The sequence below is a fragment of the Salvelinus fontinalis genome, chromosome 34 (genome assembly GCF_029448725.1).
Source record: "Salvelinus fontinalis isolate EN_2023a chromosome 34, ASM2944872v1, whole genome shotgun sequence".
NCBI classification, from domain to species: Eukaryota; Metazoa; Chordata; class Actinopteri; order Salmoniformes; family Salmonidae; genus Salvelinus; species Salvelinus fontinalis.
The window spans coordinates 6,767,558-6,786,390 of NC_074698.1; the positions used below are offsets into that span (position 1 = coordinate 6,767,558).

The window sequence follows — 18,833 nt, forward strand, 5'->3', positions numbered from 1 at the left end:
ATTCAAGTCAAAAGTAAACAAAGATCCTCTAACATTCTGTCAGGTACTTGGCAAAGTCACTTTACAGTCCTCATCAGTCTCCACACCAACTTCTTCCTAAACAGAGAACACAAAGATGCTGACATCTCAGATATGACAAATAGAGTAAACATGATAGGCATTTGTCTGCCTCTGTCATGGTGATGAAGAATATCTAGTTTCCCAAATAAAAACAATAGAATTGATATGCAGAACTGTGTCACTGTAGATCTGTATGTTTTGCAGAGCATCTTACCAGAAATTGCTTCTTGGTCTTGGGGTATCCCTCCAAAATAGAACCCATCATGTCAGATGCCTGAGAGGAGCAGAGACAGATTCAGACTATTTACCCGTACGGCTTTGATCAAGTAAGGGCTCTATTCAATCCAAATTGCGGAAGTACAGAGCGTAAGGCAATGTTCCCGCGTTTAGCGGAGACTGCATTCACGGTAAACGATGCATGTCTACTTGATCGGAAATGACTGTTACGTTCCCCAGTTTCTGTGTTCTGTTTTGTATTTTAGTGTGTGTGTTTCAGGAGATGGCTTCCTGAAGTACTCCCCAACCAGCTGATTGGTCAACCCCAGGCTAATTGGTGATTGGAGCTGACCCCGCCCCCTCGTCAAGAAGCAGCTGACTCTAATCACCATTGCCACCTGAAGATAAAAGCCAGTGTTCTGCCCAAGAGAGAAGATAGAGAGAGTAGATGAGATAAGGAGTAGAGATTTGGAGATTGAGAGAAATTAGATTGTGATATAGTGTTGGTTGTGTATCAGAAAGTGTGGTATGTACTGTTGTTGTTGGTAGCAGTTTTGCTATGTCCTGTGTTTGTGAGTGTTTGTGAAATCGTTAATAATTACTCGGTTTCGTTTGTTCCCAGGGGGGGAAGGAGAAGGCACTTTGGGAGTGCTTAGGCAAGAGGCCCGAGGGCATACATATACCCGTAGTATATTTACTGTCTAGGCACACTAGGTAAGACCTGGGCGGACCACCCCCTGTATTTTGGTTAGGGCACCAGGCGGTGTTAAGTTAGGTAAGTTAAGTGGTTAGGCAGGTTAGATAGGAGAGGGGGAACTTTGATATTTACTTTCTTTGCTTTGGTTCCGTCCAGCCCCTTTTCCCCATATTACCGTGTAAGACAATAAATTCTAGTAAACGGTAAATTCTGCTTTTGTGTCATCCTTACTCGCACCTACAGTCCATACCTCTTGCACTTCAGAGAGTTGAGTTGTAGCAGGGAGTTGCGTTCCCTCTTCTCAGAGGCGTGCGTAACAATGACCTTTACATTTTATCACGCAATCTGGATAAGCAATACAGCTGGAATAGAGCCCTAAAATAAATAAATCACCAGTCTCTTCCTCTTCTTCCACTCTTTCACGTAGAGATGTCTCTCCTTGTAAACCTGAAGGAAAGACGCATGAGCACAGTATATTGAAAAAAAAGTTTTGTATTGGAACCCAGGTCTGATTGTGACCCATACCATCTCCTTCTGCTCTGGTGTGACATGATTGGTCGCTGACTTGATCTTCTCCAGGCGCTCCCTGTAACCAGAACACCCTTCTTCCAGCTCCTGGATCTCTGACATCATTTCCTCTGTGGTCAGGGAGCTGTTGAGCTCCTTCAGCTCTGCAATCAGAGATAAGAGTATGTCGGATAGTCCAGTGTGTGGGTACGGTGCTGATAGGGCCAAAGAGGGGAGCCCTACCTGCGTCCAGCTGTCTGCAGCCCTGAGAGATAGCCTGCACCTGTGTGCTGAGGTCAGAGATGCGACTGTCGATGGCCTTCAGATCTGCCTCACTCACCTCTGCAAACTGGGCCTGTAGGTAGTCAAGGACATTCTGGTAGTTACTTTTACCGGTTAGTTTTTTTTATTACTATGTGGTACATTTTCACAACTCTAAGTTCAAAACTCAAAACAGATCATCAAAAAGGCAGTTAACACATTTTCAATTGACTATAACACAAAATCAGTCACTTTTTCACCAAACTTCACACTGCTTTACTACAATTGTATTGGCCAATACAGAACTGTAATAGCCATAGTATATACATAGACACTTATCCAAAGTGACAAAAGTCCACACATTTTGGTATGTGTCCCCAGAGGGAATCGAATCCACAACTCTGTTGTTAGTGCCACGCTCTTATGAGCTGAGCCATGTACAGGACCACTACAATACATAAGTACAATACTGTAAAATACTTGATAATACTTATTACAATACAGGTGGAAGATGTATGCTGCCATCCCCATGAGAGTACCACCCTCATTCAGGCCATGGATGAGGCATGCAATGATTTAAATCCAGATCTACAATCCCAGTCAAAAGTTTGGACACACCTACTCATTCAAGGGTTTTTCTGAATTTTTACTCTTTTCTACATTGTAGAATAATAGCGAAGACATCAAAACTATGAAATAACCCATATGGAATCAAATAACCAAAAAAAGTGTTAAACAAATCAAAATATATTTTATGAGATTCTTCAAAGTAGCCACCCTTTGCCTTGACAGCTTTGCACAGTCTTGGCATTCTCTCAACCAGCTTCATGAGGTAGTCACCTGGACTGCATTTCAATTAACAGGTGTGCTTTTAAGTTAATTTGTGGAATTTCTTTCCTTGTTAATGCGTTTGAGCCAATCAGTGGTGTTGTGACAAGGTAGAGGTGGTATACAGAAGATAGCCCTATTTGGTAAAAGACTAAGTCCATATTATGGCAAGGACAGCTAAAATAAGCAAAGAGAAATGACAGTCCATCATTACTTTAAGACAGGGGTGTCAAACTCATTCCACGGAGGGCCTAGTGTCTGCAGGTTTTTGGTTTTTCCTTTCAATAAAGCCCTAGACAACCAGGTGTGGGGAGTTCCTAACTAATTAGTGATGTTAATTCATCAATCAAGTACAAGGGAGGAGCGAAAACCCGCAGACACTCGGCCCTCCGTGGAATGAGTTTGACACCTGTGCTTTAAGACATGAAGGTCAGTCAATACGGAAAATTAAGAACTTTGAAAGTTGGTGCAGTCACAAAAACCATAAAGTGCTATGATGAAACTGGCTCTCACGAGGACCGCCACAGGAAAGGAGGACCCAGAATTACCACTGCTGCAGAGGATAAATTCATTAGAGTTAACTGCACCTCAGATTGCAGCCCAAATAAATGCGTCACAGAGGCCAAGTAACAGACACATCTCAACATCAACTGTTCAGAGGAGACTGCGTGAATCAAGCCTTCATGGTCAAATTGCTGCAAAGAAACCACTACTAAAGGACACCAATAAGACTTGCTTGGGCCGAAACACGAGCAATGGACGTTAGACCGGTGGAAATCTGTGCTTTGGTCTGATGAGTCCAAATGTGAGATCTTTGGCTCCAACCGCTGTGTCTTTGTGAGACGCAGAGTAGGTGAATGGATGATCTCCGAATGTGTGGTTCCCACCATGAAGCAGGTGTGCTGGTGCTTTGCTGGTGACACTGTGATTTATTTAGAATTCAAGGCACACTTGACCAGCATGGCTACCACAGCATTGTGCAGCGATACGTCATCCCATCTGGTTTGCGCTGAGTGGGACTATCATTTGTTTTTCAACAGGACAATGAACCAACACACCTCCAGGCTGTGTAAGGGCTATTTGACCAGGAAGGAGAGTGATGGAGTGCTGCATCAGATGACCTGGTCTCCACAATCACCCGACCTCAACCCAATTGAGATGGTTTGGGATAAGTTGGACCGCAGAGTGAAGAAAAAGCAGCCAACAAGTGCTCAGCATGTGGGAACTACTTCAAGACTGTTGGAAAATAATTCCTCATGAAGCTGGTTGAGAGAATGCCAAGAGTGTGCAAAGCTGTCGTCAAATTGTAGCTACTTTGAAGAATCTCAAATATGTTGATTGGTTTAACACTTTTTTGGATACTACATGATTCCATGTGTTTTATAGTTTGTAGAACATACTAAAAATAAAGAAAAACCCTTGAATGAGTAGGTGTCCACACTTTTGACTGGTACTGTATGTCAGGCTTGGATAGAAAATTATAAACATTTGATGTTCAGTCAATTGTTATGGGTAGTGCAAGTGTATTGCCTAATGTGAAAACAGTACTGTCATTTACAGTAGTGTAGCATACTACATTCAAAGGGCAATTTTGAAACATCTTACATTTTCTGCCATTGGAGTATGTTAAAATAACTAAATTGAGAAAATATCATTATGTTCTGTTTTGGTGATCAAACCAATGTACTCATTTCACAGTAAACTTATGTTGGATCAATGGTTGTGTGGTGAAAGAGGTCTCCAAACAAAATGAATGAAGGGTATTGAATGGAAGACTGGCTGCTTACAAGCGTTAACAGTTTACCGTTTTTTTTTTACAAATTCCCCACATACTTGTGAAAATAGCACCAAAGAGAAGAAAAAAAAACGAATCACCAAAACAGAAAAGATTCAGATCAGCAGTGGCTCCATATTTCCATCAACATATACAATACGCATTGACGTGCTGCTCTGATTCTCAGCCTGGATCACCTGATCAGCAAAGTAGATCTTTTGCTTCCCATAGGTTTTCTCTTTGATCTTCCCTTCCAGTGCCAACTGTTCCATGGCTTTAACCACAGCCTACCAGGATAGGAATGAGTAATCAAATATACATTTTAGTTTATACATGCTGAAAATCATGTCACTGGCTGAGAACAGTTTATCCTTTCTCACCGTCTTTCCCAGGCCGTGCTGCTTCTGTAAATTGTTAAAGACATCTTGGGCACTGTAAGGACGGTTCTTCTCGTTCAGGTAAGCAAATATGACTGTTAAACCTGACAATAAAAACACAAAAGTGACCTGTATAACTTCTAGCTGGTGTATGGGTTTATCAGTGCAGGTGAGTGTCAGTGTGCTAGCTTGCTGTACTGCTTCTAACTTGGCTAACGTTAGCTAAATCGGTTAGGAAAACGGCTGTCATGTTTGGCAACATACTAGACCACAGGTGTCAAACTCATTCCACGGAGGGCCGAGTGTCTGCGGGTTTTCGCTCCACCCTTGTACTTGATTGATGAATTAACATCACTAATTAGTTAGGAACTCCCCACACCTGGTTGTCTAGGGCTTTATTGAAAGGAAAGACCAAAAACCTGCAGACACTAGGCCCTCCGTGGAATGAGTTTGACACCCCTGTACTAGACGCAATCAATGTAGCAACCAGGTAAAATAAGATTACAACTCATACCTCCGTTGTCTTTTTTGCTCATTTTCTTTATTCCGTGAGCTATAAGCTATCGCTAACTAACTAATGCTAGCTAGCGGTGCAATAATTATTTACCTATCTTGAGTTTCGCGCGCCGTGATGCATTGTGGGTGTCCAGGCTTTACATACGTCATATCAAAACAAAAGCTTGTTTTCATCACCATCCACCTCTGTGCAAGACGGCCTGGGACAACTTGAGTATGTATGGACTCTCGAGCAGTGCATGAAATAAGCGCCAACAACCAACCAAAAATGTCGGTAAAAAAAAAGAGTCCCAAGTGAAAAACGTTGTTTTTTTTATCTACCAGCAACACTGGCTGGTGGACCAAAAGGATGTCAAAATTGTGACTTTGGATCTGTGGAATATTGCATTGTTTATAAATAACAAAAGAAACATTTAATCCAGACTTCATATTTAATAAGGTTTGCACATCAAAACCAATGTCAGCGAGAAAAAAAACACACTGTACTGAACACATTTATAGAACATAATACTATGAATGAAGAATTGCCTGGCAGTCTTCATGAAGCGGTACTGCAACAACCCCTATTTAAACTAAAGTGGTCCAAAACAAGTCATGTACATTCACTCTTTTTAATTAAAATCCCAAAACTTTTCAGATCCGACCGGTTCTGTTTTCTGGGCCATCTCAATGAACAGGGGGACCCAGAAGTTCTATTGTATGAAATCTCCCAGTGTCATGATTTTCTATACAATACAAATAGCATTATTGGGCAATGTGTCTTATATATAAACCAGCATTGTCTCTTTCTGATTGTTTGATCCTGCTACGCCAGCAAAACCCATCTCTGGGTCATTTGAGTTTCAATGACCAAGAAAAGTTTCAATGACCATGAAAAGACAAAAGCAGCAGGATCTTGTTTGCCAATCGCAGGTTAATCATGCTGACCTGCACACACACACACACACACACACAAATAAAGAATAGGCTAACATTTACTGCACCCTAGTTTTTAAAAGACAAGCATATTACATATTTTCCTTTACATATTCACACTTTTAAAAAGGCTAATCAGGTTGAGTTTTGTATACCAGCATTTTGTTCACCCATCAATGTAAACACGCTTTCCTGATGATTTTCTTAAGACGTTTAACAAAATGTGGTTCATGCATGAGTTTAGAGGTTAAACTAAAGGCTTATATTCTGTACTTCTTACATATGCATGTCTATTCTATAGATTCTCCTCGGAGAAGAATCGGCAAAAATGAGTGAAGATGGTGACAGGGATTGGGAATGCCACGGGAGAAGGGATACAAGGAGCAGGTTAACTTGATAAAAGTTACTTATTGTGATGATAAAGACAAAACGATCTAACTAGCCCATGACTGCTCATTCAAGACACATGAAGAACACAGGAGGCAACCCTACGTTCACGGATCTACCCAGAAGTACAGCAAACAAAACAGGACCAATGGTGTGGGAAGAAACCGTCGGGGGGGGGGGGGGGGGGGGACAGTAAAACACATTTAACTAAAATGCCAATCCCCTTTCTTTAAAACAATGATTTCAGACTCAAAACAAATTCATGTCTCAATCAAGAATGATCAACAAAGAAATATCACCATAAATATTGACTTAAGTTTCTATTAGCGAATGAGTGTCTTAAAATGAAAGCAGTGGTTTTTACTAAAAGAGAGAACCAGTCAGATATTGCTAAAACTATTCAAAACACGGTCATTGCAGTTGTAAAACTTCACTAATCAACAGGAATGTCAAAGTTGGTCCCATATTAAATAGCCCTGTGTGTCTAATATTTTCGGAAGTGTGTATACTAACCTGGTGGTCGACTTAAAAAAATACGTATTACTCACTAGGGCATACTGGATGACAGTACAGAGAAGTGGTTCCGTAATGCTGTTTCAAAAACAGATGGAGTTTTTATACATTGCGTTTCCTATTGCTCAGCCTGCAAAAGAACACTTTCTGAATGATGGTGGCTTACACATACAAGCTACAGACTAAAGGATGAAATTGAAAAGTGAGATAAAAAAAATAAAGAAATCAGAAGTACTTCACAGTGATATCAACTGAGGCCAATCAGGAGCCTGGCTGCTGGATCCTACATTTAAATGACTCACATACACGCAGTCAAAACAAGCCATAAACATTCCAAATCACTCAATCACACACAAAGACTTAGTTTGATTGTTATGCACAGGTAGAGGCGCCTCACTGTGGTTTCCCCAGTAGGTTGGAGAGGAAGCTGGACCCCTGTCCCCCACCCTGCCCTCCTCCCCGTCCTCCTGCACCCCCAAAGGAATCCATCTGGTTCAGCTCCGACTGGTCCAGCATCTCAAAGTCCTCTCCGTCCAAGTCCGTGTCCAGCTCCGAGCTAGACTGCTTGCGGTAGCCCCTATGGGCACCAGCTCTGGTGGGCCCCACCCTTTCTCTGCGGGCGGCAGGGGGACGAGGCTGCATGGCCCCAGCCAGTGCCGCCTGAATCATGTTGCTAGCGATGATTCCAGCCAGGTCACCTCCGAGGAAGTCAGAAGCGGGGGGGAGGCCGCCGAAAGAGAGCTCCTCGTCCAGGTCGTCCTGGTCAGAGTCCAGGTGGGATTCCACATCCAGCAGCTCAGCCGTGGTTCGGGGGCCAGTCCGCCCAGACCGAAGACCCAGGCTGGGCAGCCCGATGCATGAGTCATCGTCGTCGTCCATCAGAGTGGTGTCTGGGTTGATGGAGGGGAAGTCATTGAGGTCTCGTGCAAACGACTCCTCATTGTCACTGTGTCTATCAAAATCTGAGGATGAACGGAAAGGAAGGGGTTCTTGATGTTGGAATGTCATTTGTAATTTAAAACAGACAATCACCCTGCACAACATGTCTTACCAGAGTAGGCAGTCATGCCACAGTACAGAAAACACAGTGCAGTGCCATGTGACATGTCATCCTATCATACAGGCTCTAATGTTAGCTACAATTCACAGATACGCATCGGTCACCGATTCAAATGTTTAACATACGACTGCTTCGCACGCTGTGTCCAGCTTCATGCGCTGACCTGCGGAAGGACAGCAGTCCGTTCGTGATCTTGCACATCTGCACAGCACATTCAGCATTCAAAAGCTTTATTAGTTGAGTGACAACCTATGTTATTTGCTATGTTATTGTTATCTCTGCACTGTCAAATTGTTTTACCGGAATAAAGCTCACTAAACTTCCAAATGGTCAAAACCATTCAATTTTGAGATGGGGGTGAAATCCAAAGTTGTGTTCATTGGCTATGTCATAGCCAATTTGTAAAAGATAAATATGGACACATTAATAAACCAAACATTTAATCTGCAAAAATGACAAGTTAATTAGTGGGTGACAGTGATTTCAAAAGCAAAGTGGGGGATAAAACATAGGCTATATTGCCCACTCCCCCTCTAATCTGATAGTGGGGTAGTTGATGACTAGTCTCCCGTTATGGCTCAGATCAGGTGCCTACATAGTATACACCATAAACATACAGTGCCTTCGGAAAGTATTCAGACCCCTTGACTTTTTCCACATTGTTACTTAACAGCCATATTCTAAAATGTATGAAATAAAAAAAAATCCTCAATCTACACACAATACCCATAATGACAAAACAAAAACATGTTTAGAATTTTTTTTTTTTTTTTTTTTTTTTACAGAAATACCTTATTTACATAAGTATTCAGACCCTTTGCTATGAGACTCACAATTGAGCTCAGGTATTTCCATTGATCATCCTTGAGATACTTCCAGTGGAGATTTTAGCATGTAAATCTTAGTTGGGCAAACTCAAAAAACACTACAACACTAAAAAAGACATTCATTGCACAATAACAGTGACCACAAACTGTTATGGCCTACATAAAGCTCTTCCAACCCCAGAGTCCCAACACCTTACCACTGCCACACTTGGCTATCAGCATGGCCTTGTCTTGCAGTGAAACAGTTCATTCAGCCTACTGCCTTTAAAAAAAACATAGCTGATATGGTTGACTTGCTTAAACAAATGTGGTTTCTACTGACAATGGAGAGGTACAAACTATGGCATAAGTGGATGACGAGCGGATAAGAGGCAATCTGCAATTTCTTTTAAGACATTAGTGAGCGAGCTAGGACGGACGTAGTCAATATAACTATTTGTTCAGCACTTTTGAAATGTACAGCGACATAATTCAGAACATGGGCCGTTTTTACAGTATTCTCCCTGTACACCAAGTCAGAACCGTAGGATAAGGGGGCATATAAGTAGACAATTAAAGCTCTTACAATATTCAATGATTACATTTCTCTAAAACAGGCTATGTGCACCACCAAGTCAGAACAGTAGGTGAAATTAAGGGGGAAAAGGGACCAAATTATTAGGACGAGGCACATGGGCTACTAACAGCTTACTACACAACATATACTTAATATTACTTTCTTAGCTACAGTATACATATCTCCCTGCCATAGTACATAATTTATGCAGCAGCATACAATACATTTTTGGACTCACTTTGTTGTGCTGTGCTCACTTAAACAGGAAGGTGGCACAGCAGTTCTTCGTGGACAAATTTTGTCAAAGTCTGGCGCTTTCAAGACAACTGGAACTCAAGAAAAAAACAAGGTTGAATCATGATGACATCAGTGATCTTCAGGTCGGAGCTCTACAAAGAGGCCCAAGTTCCCGACTTGCAATTCCGAGTTGGATGACCGTTCAAAGCGTATTTTCCCAGTCGGAGCTCGTTGTTTCCCCCCTCTGAGTTCCCAGTTGTCTTGAACTCACTGAAGTCTGATATTTCCCAGTTCAGAGTTTCCAGTTGTTTTGAGCGCAGCCAAAGTCATGCTGGATTGACAGCACGACCAATGTTGAATGTTTATCCTTTTAAGCTTGGAAAAGAGACCCTTAAATCCAGACTTGGACCACATACCCGCTCCACTGACGACCAGGCTAGTGATCGCTTTGCAATTCTTGAAGTTAGCCACTGATTCCTTCCATACCGTGATTTGTTGTTTAAAGTTTATGTCCAATAGCCGAGGAGCACCGATGCGTTTTATCTATAATTTCTCTTCATATGACAAGGATTGAAAAGGATTTGCCAGTAGATGGTCGACTTGACTCATGCTGATGACTGCTAGCTAAGATTTTGAAAGTATGATGTCGACATGATCAGTCCAATCAAAGCTACTGAATATATAACATGATTTTATCTGTGGCCAATGACCTTGAGCCTTCTTGGATGGGCACTTCTAAAGTAACTCTATGGCAGCACCCAAGGGTCTTGAATGTTCGAGCTCTACCCGTAGATTTTGCGGTGACGTAGTGTCCCCATGAGTGAACACTGAGCCAATCACATTACCAACCCTTACGCTCCGTATTTTCTGCTGGCTGCCCCACCACCACAGAAAGCACTGAGCTAGCCTGAAACACCTGCATTTTGGAGCCACCTTAAGAAAGCCAAAAAGATACCATCTTTGTATGCGGCTTTATTAACTCAACAATTGTTTGCAAACTGATGTGACACGTATTAATGCAAAATAACATGCAAAACAGGGACACAAAAAAAGCTGGTGGGGATCATGATTTGGAAAGGCACACGGCTATCTATACAAGGTCTCACAGTTGACAGTGCATATCAGAGCAAAAACCAAGCCATGTGGTCAAAGGAACTGTCCGTAGAGCTCCGAGACAGGATTGTGTTGAGGCATAGATCTGGGGACCAAAACATTTCTGCAGCATTGAAGGTCCCCAAGAACAATGGCCTCCATCTTTCTTAAATGGCAGAAGTTTGGAACCATCAAGACTCTTCCTAGAGCTGGCCGCCCGGCCAAACTGAGCAATCGGGGAAGAAGGGCCTTGGTCAGGGAGGTGAACAATCAGGCCTTTATGGAAGCCCCTCCTTAGTAAAAGGCACATGACAGCCCGCTTGGAGTTTGCCAAAAGGCACCTAAAGGACTATCGGACCATGTGAATCAAGATTATCTGGTCTGATGAAAGTCTGGTCTGAATACCAAACGTCACGTCGGAAGGAAACCTGGCACCATCCCTACGGCGAAGCATGGTGGTGGCAGCATCATGCTGTAGGGATGTTCTTCAGCGGCAGGGACTGGGAGACTAGTCAGGATTGAGGGAAAGATGAACGGAGCAAAGTACAGAGAGAACCTTGATAAAACATGCACCAGAGCGCTCAGGACCTCAAACTGGGGCGAATGTTCACCTTCCAACAGGACAACAACCCTAAGCACACAACCAAGACAACGCAGGAGTGGTTTCGGGACAAGTCTCTGAATGTCCTTGAGTGCCCCAGCCAGAGCCCGGACTTGAACTCGATCAAAAAAATCTCTAGAGTAACCTGAAAATAGCTGTACATCAACGGTCTACATCCAACCTGACAGTGCTTGAGAGGACCTGCAGAGAAGAATGGGAGAAACTCCCCACATACAGTTGTGCTAAGGTTGTAGCATCATACCCAAGAAGACTTGAGGCTGTAATCACTGCCAAATGTGCTTAAAAAAAGTACTGAGTAAAGGGTCTGAATACTTATGTAACTGTGATATAAGTTTATTTTTCATAAATTTGTTTATAAAAAAAAGCTAAAACCTGTTTTTGCTTTGTCATTATGAGGTATTGTGTATAGATTTAGGGGAAAAAACAATTTAATCAATTTTAGAATAAGGCAGTAACGTAACAAAATCAAAGGGTCTGATTACTTTCCAAATGCACTGTACACACCAGCTCAGACAGATTCAGCCCAGAGAGGCCCAGCTCATGATCTCCATCGGCAGCTGATTTTAAATTAGAATGGAAAATGTATGTGTTTGCATCGAATTGCATCAATCTAATCAAAAACGAAGTGTCAAACTAAAAACGTATCGTTCCTGTATCGTAGCCTATGTATCTAGATACGCATCCAATCGTCTTGATAGGGAAAGATGCACATCCCTAATAGCTACATTGCATCTGGCTCTAATTCTCATGACTCCAGAGCATGTGTGCTGGAGGTACAGACTCAGCGGGTGGGTGCGTACTGTACCTTCTGAGCCCTCTGTGAGAGGAGTCTGGCCACGGGACAGATTAAAGGTCCCATTGTCTGTGTACGAGACCTCAGCGTCAGAGTGCTCAGAGTCGGTCATCGCAAGTTCTTTGGCTACTATAGCATCGTCAAACTGAAAGAGAGGAAAGACATTGAACCGTGTTAGTCATTCATAATATAGTATATTTCCTCTTAAATGTAGTCCATATATCACAGATGATGTGGCCTGATATGACTGGCAGGGCCTGCTATTTATATCTCTAAAGGGGTCAGGTTATTGTAAATCTGAGACCAGCTGCAGGCTTAAGCTACATATGCCACTCCTGGCCATCTAACTGAGTAATAACCAACACAGGAAAGTAGGCCCATTTCAATAACCATAACAGTCAGATAGATGACAACCTGACTATGCTTTTGGACTGCATGTGAAATACATCAGGTGAATTACCATCGGACAGAATGCAGCAAGCTCCTCCTCACTGTCATCACCAGATGCTGCACCCCGAATTGGCTTGCGCAGGACTGCAGAGCAAACACACAAACGCAGACCACAGGTTACAATGACTGAGCTACTCCCTTGTTCCAGTCAAGGTAGAAGGAGATACACTGGTTTAGGTTTGTCCATGCAAACTGTAGCAATGCCAATGCACCTATCAGACACAAACGAACAGGCAACACATACGCTGTACTCACACTGGTTGTCGATGGGCTTTGACATCATATACCCGCGAACGCTGAAGTCCAGCCACTGCAGGGCCGGGTCCAGCTTCACGCACACACGCTGCCACACTCGGTGGTACGCCGCCAGGGGGCACAGCAGAACAACCACCACTGGGACAAGAGAGAATGGCTTAATGTTAGTGGAAACATCACTGGGCATAAACAAACAAACAATAAAAAGACAAGAACCATGGCCGCATTCATCTGTGCTATTAGGCTCTGGCTCACCCAATCCCCAGCCTCCGAGCTGCTCTCCTCAGCCCAGACACACCCATGGGCTTGAGCCCGACTAATCTCGCCATTCAACAGAGAACGAAACAAAGAGTGGGAGCTCTAGCAGCCACGAGATTGTTATGTACGTCGGAGGGCCCTGACAAGGCCTCCCTGATCCTGGCTCTCCAGTAGATCGGTCGCTCTACATTGGTTAGAGGTGTGGGCATTAGCATCTCAGCCTGACCTCCTTCCTGCATCTCCCTCCCTGCCTTCCCGCCTCCCCTTGAGTCCCTCCATTCCTGCTTCCCCCTCTTCCTGATTCCCTCCCTGCCTGCCTCAGCCCAGCCAGGCAGTAATCACCTCACAGACAGAACCCTGGTGTCGGGGACACAGATCTGGTTTCACCAGCCATGCATTTTTTAACAAGGGCAGCCAGCTTTCCACCATTAGGGAGCTCTGAATGAGGATGGTGTTTGGCAAACAGAAGGGTGCGGTAGGCGGGTCGTCTCTCACTGTACTCACCCGCAGAGTAAGAGAGCACAAGTCCAGGAATGTACCGTCCAACCATGACCAGACAGGTCAAGAGGACACAGGTCAGGAGGCAGAACTAGAGACAACAAACAGTGTTCAACTGGTCAAGTTACTGATTAGTTGTATGTTCACAGTAGGCTGAGAGTAGACAAGATATTGTATTAGGGTTTATATAGGAGACCCTTCATACTAGTACAAGGGGAGTGCCAAGGCCTCACCTTGCCAGGGTTGTGGCGTTTGAACTGCACCAGGCTGGATGTGAAGGCTAGCCCAGAGACCCAGACCTCAGCAATGTGGTGACACAGCTCTGGAACACTGAGCAACCCTGGCTGCACCAGGCCCCAGCTGCAAGATAGGAGAACAACAACAACAGTGACATCATCGCTCTGTGACCACTGCCCAACCAAAGTGTGACGATAGGATACAAATGATATATTTTTAAGACGTAGGCCTACCTTTCATTTTCAGACTCATCAGGTTTTCTAACTGTGGGAAGAGACAGAAAATGTGCTTAACACCCACATTTAGCAAAAATCCACATCACTACATGCACTACACTTAGACACTCTACACCACAGGAGTTTAAATGAGGACAGACATGACAAAGGATATCATTCACTATACAGGGTCTAATGAATAGTACAGACCAGGGCCAGTTGGGTATTCACACCAAGGGCAGTATGACAATGGGGAATAAGGGACAGGATCTAAGAACCAAGTAAGGTGTAATTAACACAGTTGGGCAGAGGTACTCAGCAGGGACAGACCAAGACACAGTGGGGCATGAGGCGTTGGGTGCAGAATAAGGCAGACTACCCAGAAATAATGTACGATATCCTCCTCACCTCTGATCTCAGGCCAGATCTTGTTCCTCCAGCTGTCAACGCAGATGAAAACAAGCAGGCCAGAGGACAGGAGGAAGAGCAGGCGCAGCGAGGTCAGGGCAAAGAACCTGGAACAGAACACTAAAGGTCAGCTTCAGAACAGCTGACGTTTCCTTTTGTTTAACATGTCACAAACATACCCTGTGGTCTCCCGTGCAAGTGGTAGTTACGCACAGACTCAGGTGTCTGTGTGTGGGGCCTCGGGTTACTGACAAAGGTGGGTTGCTGACTGAATGTAACGGAAAAGACCGACACCACAAATATTGTGGTGATTGTTTGTGTGTACATGTGACTTTGAACTACTTTGAATACAGGCGTTTCCTGTGTTTGTCACCTCCTGAGTAAAATGTTGTCAAGACTCTGACAGCAGACAATCTAGGCATTAGTTCAAATGAGGACAACAAAGGTTGAGAACTGCATTCACTTCGAGCTCACCGAGAGGCAAACATACTCTTTCACATTGCCAGGCCAGCATTGTAAATAAGATTTTGTAATATCTACATGCAGACCACCATAGTCCCTGTGCCCAAGAACACCTAGGTAACCTGTATAAATGACTATCGCCCCATAGACCTCACAATCTGTAGCCATGAAATGCTTTTAAAAGGCTGGTCATGGCTCACAACAACACCATCATCCCAGACACCCTTGACCCACTCCAATTCGCATATCACCCAAACAGATCCACAGGCTACACAATCTCTATTGCACTCCACACTGCCCTTTCCCACTTGGACAAAAAGAACACCTATGTGAGCATGCTGCTCATTAACTACAGCTCCGTGTTCAACGCCAGTGCCCTCCAAGCGCATCACTAAGCTAAGGACCCTGGGACTGAACACCTCCCTCCTGACGGAAAAACACCCCCAGGTGGTAGACAACACATCCGCCACGCTGAACCTCAACACGGGGGCCCCTCAGGGGTGTGTGCTTAGTCAACCCCTGTTCACCCATTACTGTGTGGCTGCACATGACTCCAACACCATCATTACATTTGCTGACGACACGACGGTGGTAGGCCTGATCACCGACGACGAGACCGCCTATAGGGAGCAGGTCAGAGAACTGGCAGTGTGGTGTCACGACAACAACCTCTCAACGTCAGCAAGTCAAAGGAGCTGATCGTGGACAACAAGAAATGAAGGGCCGAGCACACCCCCATTCACATCGAAGGGGCTGTAATGGACTGGGTCGAGAGCTTCAAGTTCCTCAGTGTCCACATCACAAAGGATCTATCATGGCCCAAACAGACCAACACAGTCATGAAGAGGGCACAAGAATGCCCCTTCCTCCTCAGGAGGCTGAAGAGATTTGGCATGGGCCCTCAGATCCTCAAAAAGTTCTACAGTTGCACCATTGAAAGCATCTTGACTGGCTGCATCACCGGTTGGTATGGTAATTACTTGGCATCCGACCGCAACTTGCTACAGAGTGTAGTGCATACAGCCCAGTACATCACTGGGGCAGAACTCCCTACCATCCAGGACCTCTATACCAGGCGGTGTCAGAGGAAGGCCTTAAAAATTGTCAAAGACTCCAGCCACCCAAGTGATAGACTGCTATCGCATGGCAAGCGATACATATGCACCAAGTCTGGAACCAACAGGACCCTGAACAGCTTCTACCCCCAAGCCATAAGACTGCTAAATGGTTAACCAAATAGCTATCCGGACTATCTGCACTGATCTTTTTGCACTAACTATTTGACTCATCACATACGCTGCTGCTACTGTTTACTATCTGTCACTTTATTCCTAGTTACATGTACACATCTACCTAAATTACCTCGAACCACTGCACATCCACTCTGTACTGGTACCCCTTGGGCATAGCCAAGTTATCATTACTCATTGCGTATCTATTATCAATTTTACTTTTCTATTATTTCTCTTTTTTTGTCTCTGCATTGTTGGGAAGGGCCCATAAGTAAGCATTTCACTGTTAGTCCACACCTGTTGTTTACAAAGCATGTAAAAAATAACATTGCATTTGTTCTTAATTGAGCTCCCTGGTCAAATAAAAACAAGCCTAGAAGCCTACAGATTGGTTTCAAAAGCAGTGTTGGAATTCAGGATTATGTAATCTAGCTATGCAAACACCTGGCCTAAAAATGGATAGCTAGATGGCAGCTATTACACGTGGCTCCATTACCACTTGGTTTAACACATCTAAAAGACAGTAACGGCCACAATAACAGCTGAGTGAAATGTTGCTGATAGCCTACATCATTAAATATGAGAGAACTATTGGCTGATAATGCATGGCATACAGCTTCTTATTAGTAGTACTGAGACAGAACACATTCAGAAGGAAACAAAACCCTGGCCCCCATTTCTTAGGGACCTCTGTTTAAAGTACAAAGTACACCCATTGGTAATCATGTCTATTGGTTGTGTGCAAATTAAAACACACAACATAATTTTCCTATACCACACACCAGCACTGGTACTGTTAGGGTGGGCTTACTTCCTGTACACTTCTCCCCCAAAATGCATGTGACTTGTGTCGTTTCATGCATTACGATGTATCACTCTGGGCAATAATATAGACTATTAGATCACCACACTAAGCAGGCTGACTTCTTCACATCGATCGATTGGTGACATGGTGGCTGTTTGCAATGGTACATGTAGGATATTGACTCTGTCGGGGGACATTGCCTTATAGGACTTTTACTATTGTCATATCACTAATTCCTTTCACAGATTCTGTTTTACACTCCTTGTAGACATTTGACATATAGGCTTAACTAGAGTAGTTGCAGATTCATCATACTAGGCCTATTTCCATTGAAAGATAATGTCAACCCCCATAGTAGATAGTGTTTCTAATGCAGCCTACAGAAGCACAACGGCGCTTTGGTGATCTATTAATAGCAGCTCTGGTGAGCCATCTGTCTTATCTTAAATTGATGGGAGACGTTTTTGTTGTGCAAAAGCTTCTGGTGGTACAGTAGATATGATTACTGTACTTGGATATGATTTATGTAAGGCATGAATTATACATTGTACAAATATGCTTGTCATCACTGCTATACTATTTATAATTTCTCTAAAAAAAACTTACCAGAACACAACGTTGACCACTGTGTACAGTAGCACACTCTGAAACGGCCTTTCCCACACCAGAACGGACTGTAGATAGGTCAACACCGGCTCGTAAGGTCCGAGTCTCTCCTGAAGCGAGGCTTTAACAACGCGGACCTGGCCATCTCTTTCGCTGGAGCATGGTCGACTTCTCAGGCCAAGAGTCGACCCCTGTTTTCCTGAACACTCTCCCATGGCATTTTCCAGTCCTTCCGTGTGCGCCATCTCTCGCGTCAAATGTTGATTAAATAACCCTGTAAAATAACACCTCGGTATAAATATGGAGCTAACTAGAGAAAGTGTCGTGTCTCCCAATTCCACGTCAGAACAACCGAAACCGCTTTTAGCCGACTAGAAAGCGATAGCAGACTTGTTACCTTGTCACTCTCAAACAAAGCTACAGTAACTGTCAAAAGTCCCTGCCCGGACGAGCTTGTTAACAAAAATACGCTAGCATTCCTGTATCTAGACTCAGAGTCGTTTCACCTGGCTAAGTATTTTGTTAGCTAACTAGCCAAAAAACTAGCTGTATTTGGCTAGCTAACTATGTATGCTAACTGAATACTAATAATAGTGCACTGTAGCTAACGTTAGCTAGCAAAGCAACTGCACGATGCTATCGATATCTTTACCAACTATGACTAAAACATATTCATATCAATTATTTGTAAAATAGCACACAAAAAACGGACACCTACATTGACATTATTGCAGAAAATTATCAAGTGGTATTGACAATATGGCGTTGCCCTAAGCCTAGCTAATTGAAACGCTTTTTTCCCCCTAAACAAAATCGTAGTCAACTGGCTCACCAATCAGAAGCAACAGCATTACTTTGTCGTTTATTGTGGATTTAGCTGTGGACAGACAGGTTGCGGACCAAAATATGTGAATGACATTTCAATAACCTATATTGAGGAAATCTATAACCAGTCAATTGTGTAAAATATCCTGTATTTACACTTTACTATCACCATCAGACATCACACTATACAGCAGTTGCAATGAAATCATGCATGCAGTAGGCCTCATATTATATAATTACAGCTAGATCTTCATGTGTGAATGAGTTATAACTGAAGTTGCTTTTTAAATAAATTTGAAAATAGCTCAAATAATTTCGATATAATTTAGAAGATGTATAGAAAA

General features: G+C 43.5%; 2 protein-coding genes across 3 annotated transcripts; both read right to left on the minus strand.

Annotated features, from left to right (window-relative positions):
- Positions 1 to 6: 6 nt before the first annotated feature.
- Positions 7 to 5,590, minus strand: LOC129832953 (homologous-pairing protein 2 homolog). Of its 2 annotated transcripts, XM_055897104.1 has the most exons (8): positions 5,235 to 5,588; positions 4,724 to 4,824; positions 4,541 to 4,630; positions 1,724 to 1,835; positions 1,499 to 1,644; positions 1,367 to 1,420; positions 275 to 334; positions 7 to 96 (listed from the first exon to the last, which is right to left on the minus strand). In XM_055897104.1, the coding sequence occupies exons 1-8, from the start codon at positions 5,254 to 5,256 to the stop codon at positions 40 to 42; spliced, it is 642 nt and encodes a 213-aa protein (XP_055753079.1). In that variant the 5' UTR covers positions 5,257 to 5,588; the 3' UTR covers positions 7 to 39. The 2 variants fall into 2 exon arrangements, with proteins under 2 accessions (XP_055753079.1, XP_055753081.1); XM_055897106.1 differs by lacking the exon at positions 1,367 to 1,420 and having other exon boundaries at positions 5,235 to 5,590.
- A 58-nt stretch (positions 5,591 to 5,648) lies between these two features.
- On the minus strand, positions 5,649 to 18,492 carry LOC129832951 (reticulophagy regulator 3-like). Its single transcript, XM_055897100.1, has 10 exons — positions 18,383 to 18,492; positions 17,665 to 17,938; positions 14,560 to 14,666; positions 14,170 to 14,200; positions 13,933 to 14,059; positions 13,706 to 13,790; positions 12,944 to 13,081; positions 12,699 to 12,772; positions 12,251 to 12,383; positions 5,649 to 8,013 (listed from the first exon to the last, which is right to left on the minus strand). The coding sequence occupies exons 2-10, from the start codon at positions 17,907 to 17,909 to the stop codon at positions 7,445 to 7,447; spliced, it is 1,509 nt and encodes a 502-aa protein (XP_055753075.1). The 5' UTR covers positions 17,910 to 17,938; positions 18,383 to 18,492; the 3' UTR covers positions 5,649 to 7,444.
- Between the last annotated feature and the right edge of the window lie 341 nt (positions 18,493 to 18,833).

Bases quoted from the DNA above. Each gene is read 5' to 3' on its own strand.
- LOC129832951 (XM_055897100.1), bottom strand. From the start codon at position 17,909: ATGGCGCACACGGAAGGACTGGAAAATGCCATGGGAGAGTGTTCAGGA. The intron at 12,773-12,943 runs GTGAGTACAGCG...TTTGCTCTGCAG, and splicing joins AAAGCCCATCGACAACCAGT to TCCTGCGCAAGCCAATTCGG. The intron at 8,014-12,250 runs GTACAGTACGCA...GTTCATCCTCAG, and splicing joins TCTCACAGAGGGCTCAGAAG to ATTTTGATAGACACAGTGAC.
- LOC129832953 (XM_055897104.1), bottom strand. From the start codon at position 5,256: ATGAGCAAAAAAGACAACGGAG. The intron at 4,825-5,234 runs GTATGAGTTGTA...TTTTATTGTCAG, and splicing joins GAGCAAAAAAGACAACGGAG to GTTTAACAGTCATATTTGCT. The intron at 97-274 runs GTAAGATGCTCT...TTCTCTGTTTAG, and splicing joins AGACCAAGAAGCAATTTCTG to GAAGAAGTTGGTGTGGAGAC.